Here is a 12,569-nt window from a genome sequence, read left to right as displayed (position 1 = left end):
TAGATGAACCATGCACCCAGAGGGGAGGCTGGAATTAGTGTGCAATCTATTTTGTGAATGATGGAAAAAGGTTGATTGATCGGGGATGATGTAGAAATATTGTTTGTTCTTTACAGAATGTGGCGTTTGTGAAAGGAACATTTCATTTGGAAGAAAAACAGATGCCTGTCTTTCAAGTCAAGACTGTTTTTGGTTCCAAATACAAATCTTTGTGTCGGTTTCCTTTTTATTGTTGCGTCACCACACATATGCTGTTTATATATAGCAACCAATTCAGACCAAAAGGTCAATCGCTAGCAAATAAATTGATTTGCTTTTGTGTTTAACAACATTATTATGAAATTGTGAAAACTGAGAATCAGTGAACATCTCTATCTCTGCAGCCTCCAAGTCATAACCATTTTAAATCTAAAGGTAAGGCCTGCATAAAGAATGAATTTGCCATCCATATTAACAACTATATAGTACTTAAAGTTATAGCAGAGTCCAAATGTATGACTGATCTGTGACATCACCAAGAGACAACAGCGTCTCTGTCTGAGCCTGGCTGTGATCGTATCATATAAGTTAACTGTTAACTGCTCAAAGTGACTGATAGGTCCTCAAGCATCGCTCTCTCATGAGAGCTCTTTTTTTTTTTTTTTTACTTGAGAAATATTATCACCATTTTTTTTTTCCCAGTGAGGATGGAGCTCAGTTGTATAACAATCAGCAGAGAATCACCAGGATGTGTAAATAAGTGATGTGTTATTGTGTGAATTATGTATTAATTCTATTTAATGCTGCATTTCTCACACTGTACATGTAGTTTGAGCTTCTACAGTGTGATAAACACAATGCATATTGCATACATGTGATGTTGTTGATACATCATGTGACTACAAAAGGCTCAATCTTGCAGCCAGACACAGGAAGTCACATGCCAGTCATCACAGGGGCATGTTTATTTATAAAAAATGACAGTGAGAAGGGACCTTCCACCCTCCTCCGGAGTAACTACTTTCTGTGTGGCCAATTGATCGTTCAAGGCAAAAAAAACAACCCAGAACGATATCAGATTCTGGTGGCTGACGCTGCTGTGAGTTGTTAGAAATGACTGCAGAAGACAGAAGATCAATATGTGTATTCACGGAAATTACAACAACTTTCACAGCAACTTGAAAACGGCAAACTAAACTAAATGAAATACTGTATGTGAGATACAGTATTTTAATTATGCAGCAAACAACTTCAATTGTATATTTTTGTTAAATATATAGTTTAGTTTAAATGTACATGAGCTTTCCTGCTAGATGTGCTTTTGGTCTAGTCCTCTCAGTGCATCAAAGTCAGATCGCCTGACTCACTCAGGGTAAAGCACTGCCTTCTGCCACAGAGGTGTTTAGGACATTGCCATGTATTTATTGACCTTCTCTGGGTGCTTTCTCACTCTCACTACGTGACTCTTGACTGTGGAATGCAAAGAGATAAAAAGAAAACGACCAAAATGTTTCAAAGGTTGCCAATGAGAACAAAGTTAAACATTTTGTCTCCATGATCAAAAGCATCAAAATGTATCTCAGCTGATGAAATGGTCTGTTTAGGAAGCGATGCAGACCGAAGCAGTGCATGTTTGTTTCGTATCACACTATGGCAATAAGACTTTTGCCAGACAGTAATGCCGGTCCTGGTATTACCCTCTCTTCCTTCTCCGAGTCCAATACATTGCAGTAATGCCCTTTACCCTCCTTGGCTGCGCAGTGACAGCTGCTCACCATTATGGCACTGCGTGAGCTAATTTTAATGGCTGTCACAGGCAGCAGGAGAAAATACAGGCCTGCCAGCGTAAACAGTGAACTGAAGCCAGGAAGGATGGGCTTCTCTGTAGAGGGTAAATTACTGGACGGGATAAAAGAGCGGTTGAGGCCTTTCTGTGATTCGTTTATCATCTCAAATATGTTCCACGAGCACAAACATACAATCAACCAGCCACAGCTTTGATTTAGCCATTGCCACACAAGTACTGAAAGCTAAGTTACATACACTGTGAACGGATTACAGGCCTTAATATAACTAATGTTCCACAACGAAAAAGGCAATTTCATTTCTTTAAGAGTTTACACACTGAATTGCAAAGGGAAGCCTTTTCAACAGACAGAAGCGCTCAATGACAGTAACTGCTAACATTTGCACATCTTCTAGACTTCTAGAACAATTGAACAAGGTCCATTTCGTCAAATTTGCATTTGTACAACTACCACTTGTAGGGCAGATGCTGGACGATTCATTTAACTACCAATTATATTTAGCGGTCTATATCAAATCTAAATTCCATTCTGGTTTAGAATCTGTTAATCAGCTGGAATTAAATGTAAAGATGAGCATTAAAGAAATTAACAAAAGCAGCACAGTGACGGCAACTTTGAATTTAACATTAGATGACTACCCCTGCTGCATGAGTTGAAGTATGATCCTGTCTCCAGAAGACAGGATCATTCCTTTGTCCTGCACTCCCTTCATGGAAGAGTACAAGTGTGAGTAAACTGAGTGTGTGTGGGTGCAGAGGGGGTCAGTTCGAGTGCTCATTCATCCCCAACAACAACAGGGACTGAGGCTCAACTCTGTTAGAAAGTCTTGTTACAAATTTATTACAACATCTGACCACATAAAACACAATGTATTATACACTTTGTTTAAACAGAAAGTGTCACAGGACAGTTAACATTGAGTGCATGCGCTTACAATCTACCATTAGTTTGTGCAACTTTAAAACACAAGGTCAGACTTAATTGCATTCCAAGAGACTATGATTTACATATAAAATGAAAATTTAAGAAACAGTGGAAGATGATATGAGCAGATACAGTAAATATTACAGTATTGGCATCTCTATAGTCATGATGTTCATATTGTAACAAATAACTGTAATCTTACCATCTTCAGTCTCCTACATTATGTACCAATATACGATTTAGATTTAAAAGAAATTTCAAGTAAGTTCTGCACAGGTAATCATGATTTGTAATTCACATTTCTGATATATATATATATATATATATATATATATATATATATACATACACATATATATATACACATACATACACTCACATACTCTGTAGAAATATATTTTTTTTAAACTGAAATGGTGCAGCGAATGCATTTTTAAACACAAATATAATATCCCAACTAACCAATGTTTCCAGTTACAGGCTTACATTTTTGCACTTAAAAAAAAATAAAAGTGCACTTTCAGCAGTTGCAATGTACTGTTTAAAAAAAGTTAATGAGTAAGGCAGCATGACACCAAAATACTACTCCAGCTAAGATTCGCACATTTTGTCATAAATACGATCAGAAATCTAAAAAGGTAAAACATAACATTTCCCCCAAGCTCTGTCTGGCACACTAACACTACGCTGGCAGATGTGTGTCGTGCCTGGCCAATCATTGACAGGGCTGAGCTCCTCTGTCGGAGGGTGTGTTCAGGTGGTGAGTAAAGCATACTCCTAGTGGCCGAGAGAGCTCATAAGGCACAGTTTGAATCCCATAACGCAGTGATCGTGTCATAGAAAAGGCACTATGTCAAAGAAATTGTGTCAACCCTTGCTTTCCTCTTGCATTTTGACATCAGGAATTGAAAATATGCCCATGTATTGTTCTTAAGGCTGTAGTTTGTGTGCATTTGTAGCTCGTTTCTACTGCAAGCTGCAGCCGAGTTGCCCGTCACCGTGTCACGTTTGAGCCCCTCAGTGGGGATCTCAGTTGAGCTGGTTGGGCTGAGGAGGACCCAGGAACCCAAGCCTCTGCTTGTTCTTCCTCTGTTCTGTCATCTGTGGAGGACACAGAGAGGGAAGAAAACATGAGACTGATGTCTTATAAAAGAGATATTTCCTCTCCACAGCTGTATGCACATCGCTTTGTTCAACCGCTGCTATGACTGTCCCATGGAAAGTTCCTTTCGAGGACCCTGTCATGTTTTGTGCAGAACGGTTTACCTGCAGGTTGAATGTTGTAAAAGTGTGGTGGAGAAGTTTTATGAATCAGATTAGACGGTTTCTCCACACCATTACATTTGTGGTGTTTTTAGTGCCATAAAGACGTGAGAAATGAAGGCCACGGGTTTTGTAAACCCATAAACTGTAAATGCAGGTTAAAGGAAATCAAGTACGCTGTGCAAAACTCTAAAAAACAAAACCACACACACGCACAAATAGCAGCACACACGAACACACTCTGAGCTGTGATAGTGTAAAGCGCCGAGGTCAGCAGAGGTGGTAATGAGGAAGGCGCTGCAGGAGCACTTTCCACCCAGTCAGAAACCGTTGAGTTGCGCTGGCGTGAGACCTGCAGGCCTCCCCTCGTGACTGCAGAGCTGTGGTTAGGCCTGCGTAAACTCCCTCGCATCTCAACTCCCTCGCAGCTCAAAGTTTCTGTTTATCATAAAGGTGGAGTGACATCCTCGCTAACCCCATATTAGTCAGTGTAGACTACTAAAGCTATATTGTAGTTTTGGTCAACTGCAGGCTATGTATTATTTCAGATTCAGAGATAAGATGTCGGTGTCTTGCTCGAGGGCACTTCAACAGCACACAAACACAGCAGAGAGATGTTACAGACTGAACTGCTTAGTGTGGATGAGAGAGGTGCTTTTTTTTTGGTTTTATTTCCCAGTAGGAGTTGTTTTCACACATCTGGCAGAAGAGGAACAAGGACAGGCCTGTGACTGGAATCACATGCAGGGGAGGCAGGTGATGAGCGTGATCAGTCACACTGCAGCAGCATAGCTAGTCATCCAAACAGCCAGAGGCACACTGGCGGCAATCAGTCGTTGATCGCTGATGCGATCGTCACAGATGGAGCGTTCAGGAGCGTCAAGGATCTAATAGAATTCATCTAGGTCACTGAACTGAAGTAAAGACATGGATAGAAAAATGAGACTCTTCCTTGTGATCACTTGCCCTGTATATGTTTTGAGGTGAAAAGAGTCTCAAGATCAGGTAGCACGTGAAGCTCACAGTCCATGTGATACAGTTGGCTGAACAGCATGCATTTAAAACACGATGCTACTCAACTTTTCTTTAGCTTAGGCATCAGGCATTCAGTTCAGACTACCACAGTGCTCAGACCAGAGCTTTTCCCACCACAGCATGAAAAACGGCCTGAAGTGGCACTGTACCTGATCCTTGAGCTCAGCCAGCTGGCCAGACAGCTGAGCCACCAGAGTGACAGTGCCGTCCAGTTTGTCCTGCAAAGAGCGCATCTCATTCTGCTCGTTGTCTCCCTCGCTGCTCACCAGAGACATGGCTCTCATACGGGGGAACCACTCCAAGTTCTTCTCCTGGGAGGAGAGATGGGATGTGAGAGAAGCAGTGAGAAAGGTGAAAGGCACAAAAGGCACAAAAGGCTCAAATAAAGCTGACTCAGTAGGGCAAGAGAGACGGCCGCAGCACTACGTTGGCACAAACAACGGCAAGGCGGATTTGCATAGACGTGCATGGAGCATTACAGCGCTAAAGCCAGACTGCAGGAGGAGAGTAAACAGAGACGGTAATGGTAATTGGAGACAGGCGTGGAGGTTTAATATTCAACATTCAATCAGAATGGAAGCTGCTCTCTGTTTTGCACTTGACAGTGTAAAATGTTTGAAGCAGCACTGCCGTCTCTTGGATACTGTGGATAGCAATCATACACTAAATGAACAGTTACTAGCATTTCAATTCTCACCCACTCCATATAGGCACACTGTTGATGTGGGAATGAGTCACTGTCGTCTATCACGAACACAACTGGGAGTATCGTGTTATTAATGTGTGTGTGTGTGTGTGTGCATGCTCTCATGCAAACTGAGACATTTTGTGTATCATGTGTTTTTCCAACAGCGCGGTGGACAGAGCAAACCATCTGCAATGAAGCCACGAGAACACAGTGAGCAAGAGGAACCTATGGCATTATGTAATGGACTTAAGTGCGTCTGTGTTTGTATAGGTGTGGGTGTGTGTACTGTTGCCGTGCATCTGCATGGATATGTACATAGCAGACTGAGAGCAAGGGTGTGTGTGTGTTTTACAACACGCGTGCTCTCGAAAGGGAGGTAGGTTTCACAGAGACAGACTGCCATCAGCTGATCTTATGTAATATTCATTTGCCCGTTCTTCCGATGAAAAAAATGACTTAAAAAGGTGCCGAGAGTGGGTTTTGACTGGCACCACATTAAGTCCAGTGGGAGAAGTGAGGTATTCTCCCACCTACTCTTATATAAGAAGAGACTATAGGGAGTGTGTGAAACGCTGAGGACATGGGGTGGAGAGGACAGTGGGGTGTGTGGCTTATGTGTTTTTGTTGCCTTATGTATCACACTTTGTTAAGGGCCACACTAACATCCTTGGAATATCATGCAACTGATGCTACGAACCTAAACTCACCGTCTGTGAAATTCATGAACAGAACCAGGAAACTGAGCTATAAATAAGTATCTGCCACTTCTAACAACGTTACTGAATTGAAGAAAGATTGTCAGTGGGGTCTATATATGTTGAAAGCTTATAGTCAGGATGCCATATTGGCCCTTTTATAGTGATCAAATGTAACAAAGTAAATGGACACGTGTATATTTGACTTTTATGTCTTAACTGCATTTGTATTTGGGTTGTTTAACACTTTGACTGCTTTTTACTTTTGATTAGAATACTTTTTCCATCCCTGACTACAGGGGAAGCAGTTAGACTGATTCAGTATGACTGCTGAGCTACACAGTATGAATCGAGTCCTTCTATAAGAGCTTGCGTGAGAATCTCGGGCTAATTTGGGCCTCGGGCATCAAGGGGCCAAAACATTAAAAAATTTAAAAAAAAGTCGTTTCCTTTCTCACAGCATCAAAAACACTATCAAAAATCACAGCGAAGGCTCTGTGATTTCAAAGACAAAGCTTCAGTGTCACTGAAACGGAGGACTATCTGAAGCTTGTTTCATCAAGTCATCCACAACTGATGGATGAAGTAACCAAAAAGATTCCATAACGAGACCTAAGAGACGTTATTAGGGGTGAACGCAATATCCTGTTTGAGCGTAAAGTCTCTCACGTTGGTTGAAGCACCATCGATAGATCTCCGATATAAAGTTAAGCAGTGACTGTACAGAATCCGAACTGCCGCATTTACGTGTCGTTGCTGGTCATTAGACTGTACAGTAGTGCACTGTGCGCTGTCTGAATGAGTCAAGGCTTTAGTGTTGCCATTTCTAAAATGTGAGTATTCGGTTTATATTTTAATTTTCAAATTCAACACCTTTGGGTTTTTCACTGTCATAAAATAAATAAGACATTTGAAGAGATTACAACGGGCTGCGAAAACATCAGACTTTAAAAATGTTGGAGGAAGAATAAATAAATAAATTCATTATAAATTACCTGTAGCTATAGTGGCATCAATGTTATAGTGATGATATTCTCACCATACCTAACAAACTACAATGTTTATTGGGATTTTAATTAAACATCACTGTAGCTCTTTGCATTTTGGGCTGTGTCCAGAGGAATATACATTATTTACCTTTCATGAAGTAATGCGCACTTTGGTCAGGAATTTAAGCTAAAAGTCGCGTGTCAAGAGATACAATGACACAGCACACAGTGAGTGTACCAGACGAGTCTGCAGATAGTATCACTTACACAGTCATCAGACACACACACAAGTTATTCAGCTGAGCAGTTTCTAAAGAGCAGCTGCTACTGCTAGTAGTACCTTTTCCACTGTGATACTTTTGTTGCTGCTTTTGTTACAGACAACGTGTTACATGCGTGTTGTGAATGAGATGAAGGGTTGAAGACGGCGACTCTGTGTCTGTGTTAGAGAGAGAAAGGGACAGGGGAGCACGTGCCAGGCAGGGCTGAGCTATTAGCAGGCCACTAGAGATGGGTTATGCAACAGCGTTGTGGCTGCTGCAATACCTGCTCGGCCTGCAGTCGCTGTCATGATTTTACACACAAACACCAGCACACTAATTCCCATCCACACGCACGACACACCAACGGAACATACACTCAGTGTAACACGATCCTACTCTTTCACCATATCACTCTATCCTACCCAACCACATGCACTCATCCTGACGGCCAGTGTGTGTGTGTGTGTGTGTGTGTGGTCATTGGTATTCAACTCTTTTACCAACAACCTCCTGAAAGGCACACACTTATTCCGAGTTACACATCAAATCAAACTCTGGGCTCCAGCGCTGTGAGGGCAGATGGAGCAGTCTCCTGCAGAGCCCAGCATGATCACAGACTCCTATACTTTCTAATTCATCTGTTTTTTTTCATTACAGCTTCTGTCAATGCACCACTGCTCTGTCTCTCATCCAGAGAGATGTACTGTGTGTGTGAGCAGATCATTCTCGACTTTATCGATTTAGTATGACACTTCCATAAAGTTGCTGAAATGTTTTTTTTTCCTTTTGTCACTTTTCTTTTGTGTTATGCCACCTTTTGCACATGGAATGAATAGATTCTGCGGAGCCACCTCCACTTGTTTTGTTGGGACATACATAAAGTTGTCTGACTAACCAGAGACTTTAAAAATCGAGGTAGTAAAGACAGAGATATTCTGCCAACTGGTAGGGCCCCAACCTTTCAGATGCAAATGAATGGTTGTCTATTTTTTAACTTAAAAAATGTAAAAGTCTTTGTAAAGAGTTGCATGTTGATTCTGATAGAGGCCACAAGCAAATACATTTTAGTCTGACAACAGAGTTAATACCATTGTCACAACTGTTTTCCCTTTTTCATGAACCATGCAAGTTGTGCCAGAAACCCTCACTCTAACATCTGTCCTGCAACAGGATAGCCTCTGTGGAAATAAATGTTCTCAAACAGCTGCTTCTTATAAGTTACAGGGCCGTAGATGATTAAAAAGCAAGTCTGCCTTTAATTGTTCCTTATTTAGACATGAATATTCAAAACGGTTGAGAAAACCTCAAACTTTTCAGGGGCTTTCAAAATGATTCCCCCATTTTATGAGAATCACGAAAGAATATTATAGAACACACGAGGGCTGCAGTGTGCTTTCCCCTGTGTGTATTTCTGCTCTGCAGCATGATAGGAGGCGTTAATATGAATTCCTGACTCATCATTACCCCATCACAGAGCAATACCATGGCCTCGCATCAGAGAGTCGACCTGTTGGAAGACCCGCTGATGCATATTAATTCAATGTCTGTCGCCTGTTTACAATGCCCATCATGGCCAAATGTTAATCACAAATGTGCCATTACACTCCGAGGCTTCATTTGAATATATTAACCTAACGGCAACACCTTGAGTTGCCCTTACATCCTTCAACTTCTTGTCTGTGTGTCAAAGTTGGTGCATTGATGATAATAGAGCTGGACTGGGTTTAATTACTATTTAACCACACTGTGTCCCAGCAGGTTAGGAGCTCAGAATAGTGAAGACTACCTTGAGAACAGAGACCCATCTCCCTCCAGCAGCGAGGGGGAAGGAGAATAAATTGTAATGCCTGGCACAGGCCTAGAGGCTCAGTCTCATTTTTCGATCGCTCGTCTGCTGTAGAGTCTCACGCTTCTCTGGCACACTGTGCAAGTCTGCAAAGTAAGGAAGGCTGCAAAACTTTAAGACTCCAACACTGAGACATCTGTATGCTGTCTGGTACGGCTCGCCAGCCAAATATGAATTAGGGGCTGAAATGAATGTGTTAGTTTGTCCACATATTCATGGAAAATTAACAAAATCTCTGTGGCTTTGGTTTGTCATCTCAAAATAAAGTGCAATGCCTTCCTTAGTATACCTTGCAAACACAAAATTAAAGCGCTTCACTGTAACTTAAGCTACAGTATTTTTGATGATGGAGCAGCTTGTGTGATGCACTTTTTAGGTGCATACAACTGCATTGCAAAATGTACTGAGGGATTATTTCCTGTGTGTGTACAGTATGCATGTTTGGTCTACTGACCGCAATCATCTGGGCCACGTAGCTCTCAGGGCCGGTGTATTCGGTCGGATCCTTCACCCTCACCAGAACCAGGAAGTAGAGGTAATGCCACATGCTGTGCTCGGATTTGATGTGTTCTTCAAAGGACACCGTCTTGTTGTCAAATTTGTCCCTCTCCAACCCTGCAAGAGATTACCTTTAGTTAACATTAGCTCTAAATATTCTGTTCTTTCGTTGCGCTGTCATTTGCATACAGTATTAGGTGAACCACATAGCCATACACACCGCAGATGAAACAGGTGGTTTTCAGGATCTCCTCCTTCCTTTGCTTCTCACTTCTCAAGTCAGCGAAGGTGTCGATGATGACACCAAAGATGAGGTTAAGAACGATGATGATAACGATGAAGAAGAACAGAAGGTCGTAAACCACTCGAGCCGCAAACAGAGGCTCCTGGATGGTCCAGTTACAGGCAAAATATGGAGAAAATGCATCAGTTAACGTTACCATCACGACAATTGTGAAACAGAAGTTAAAGCAGCACAAATGTAATATATAATATATATATATATATATATATATATATATATAATTACAAGTAATTGAATTAAAACGAAACGCAGTAATAAGTGAATATAACACCATCTGACCTCTTTGGAGGGTCTCCTGAGAATGTCTCCCACACCTCCTCCATTACGTAGTCCCTGGTTCAAAACCGTGATTATACACATGAGCAGAGTGTCACACACCCGCTCCGTCCCATCATCTATAACCAGACACACGTAGATCAAATGGGAAATGCATAAAACATTAGACAACAAGGTCAAATGTGCAGTATTGGCTTCTATCCAGTATCTACATTTGTGTTACAAAATATACAACACGCATTTTTTACAGTAACTTTGTCTTTTCATCACTCTTCTGATTTGAAGACTAAAGGATCGACTCAATTTATATAAAACTCACAACCCATATATCTAAATGTAACTGAACTGAACTAAAATAAATTGAGCTAAGTGTGTGTGAAAGGTTTCAGGAGCACTCAAGTTCACAAAAAAACTATCTGACTTTCATAACTGGCTGAAAATAAAACTCCTTTTCATGGGAACAGCCAATTATGGTGTGACTAAAGATCAAATGGATACCCTAAATTTGTCTCCTCAAATGTGAGTATAAAACAGAAAAACATGTTATTCATGTCTCATCTGTAATGTACATGTACTGTAAATAGATAGAGGAGGAAGAGGAGGTGAAGGATGTGGATGAGCTCACGTGTGAGCCCCTGTAGTGCAGGTGATCAAAGGAGATGCACGGACACAAAGAGGAGTGCGAGTCACCTCCTCTGCCTCATCAAGTTTCTTTGTATGCATGCACGCCTGTGTGTGTGTCAGCGTGTGTGTCAGTGTGTGTGTGTGTGCGTGCGTGTGCGTGTGCGTAACCTTTCAGAGACTGACTACTGATGGAGAGGTAAACTATACACCTCGGTAGAACCACAGAATCTTAAAACTTCTCCATCCAGCAGTTCATAATAGAAAATAAAAATTGATTTTGATCAAAACTTACCAGGAACCTTTTTAGGTGTTGAAACAGGACAGCTATCTTTCATACACGAGTCAGCAACTCCATTGTTACTCAATAAATCCCCTTTTCCTTTTAGAGAAGAAGAAAAAAAAGAAAGAGTAAAACGGGGAAATTATGTGAGATTGATTAATGATAACAGCACGATAATTTGCAAATGAAAGAAGATGATTAAATTGTGCTCAGACATTAAAACTCCTTCCCGCTAATTCTCATCAGTACCGGTAAAATCAGCAAGAAAAATGTCGTCAGACGTTATGTAAACTGAGGCAGCAGCTGCTGGGTGGGCGGTGAAGGGCTGCTGAAAGAACCTGAACAAATCATTTGCACATCGGTAAAGCCCTGAGCGGAAGAGGAGCTGCGCTTGAGTGTAATAGGCTCGGGCAGACAGGCAGAAGAAGAACTGTTCACCCGGGCCAGAGTGTCTCCAAAAGGGCCTTCGTCCCTGACAGGCTGGAGGACAGAGGGCAGGGCTGGGAGACAGGAGGCAGAGGAAGAAGAAGAAGAAGAGTGGAGGGGACAGGGGACAGGGAGGCTGAGACGGGGCACAGGGGCTACAGCCCCGAGGCAGCACAAGTGTGGTCAGAGTGCTCCTCAGCTGTGATGGAGCCCCGGTTGTGCCTCAGCAAAGAGACAGACAGGCGTGAACCCAGCTGGTTTCAGCAAAACACAGGATGGCACGGCCACCAGGTTATGCAACAGGTGCAGCAGGTCGTCTTCCAGACTGTCCTCATTAACACACCTACACTGTCCAGTGGTTCACAACATGTGCCTGTATGTACAGTATACTGTATCATAAACATTTGATGTGGAGATTGTGTACATACAAATATTGATTCTACATTTTTATCGAGAAAAAGTAATATTTATAATTATATAATTAAAAAAAAAATATATATATATATATATATATATATATTTTTTTTTTTTCCTAACGTATCTTAGGCACAATTAATGCAGTATAGACCTGACAGGAAACAAGGGGGGAACGATGGGAGATGACATGCAACAGAAGTTCATACCCGGACTCAAACCAGGGACATCGCAATTATACGTGCAGCGTCTTAGAG

At 41.7% G+C, this 12,569-nt stretch overlaps 1 protein-coding gene across 1 annotated transcript in view; it reads right to left on the bottom strand.

The window, feature by feature from the left end:
* Nucleotides 1-2,588: 2,588 nt before the first annotated feature.
* itpr2 (inositol 1,4,5-trisphosphate receptor, type 2) overlaps nt 2,589-12,569 on the bottom strand; it is a 48,225-nt gene continuing 38,244 nt past the window's right edge. Inside the window, exons 52-57 of the mRNA XM_079270306.1 lie at nt 11,485-11,571; nt 10,572-10,687; nt 10,209-10,374; nt 9,945-10,105; nt 5,159-5,320; nt 2,589-3,812 (exon numbers count right to left, since the gene is read on the bottom strand). Of these exons, the coding sequence (XP_079126432.1) occupies nt 3,741-3,812; nt 5,159-5,320; nt 9,945-10,105; nt 10,209-10,374; nt 10,572-10,687; nt 11,485-11,571 (764 nt within the window). The 3' untranslated portion in view covers nt 2,589-3,740. The remainder of the gene's footprint in view (nt 3,813-5,158; nt 5,321-9,944; nt 10,106-10,208; nt 10,375-10,571; nt 10,688-11,484; nt 11,572-12,569) is intronic.

The sequence above is a fragment of the Melanostigma gelatinosum genome, assembly GCF_949748355.1.
Source record: "Melanostigma gelatinosum genome assembly, chromosome: 1".
Lineage (NCBI taxonomy): Eukaryota > Metazoa > Chordata > Actinopteri > Perciformes > Zoarcidae > Melanostigma > Melanostigma gelatinosum.
Note: the sequence above shows the minus strand (reverse complement) of the source record. Positions and strands in the feature narration are given on the sequence as shown.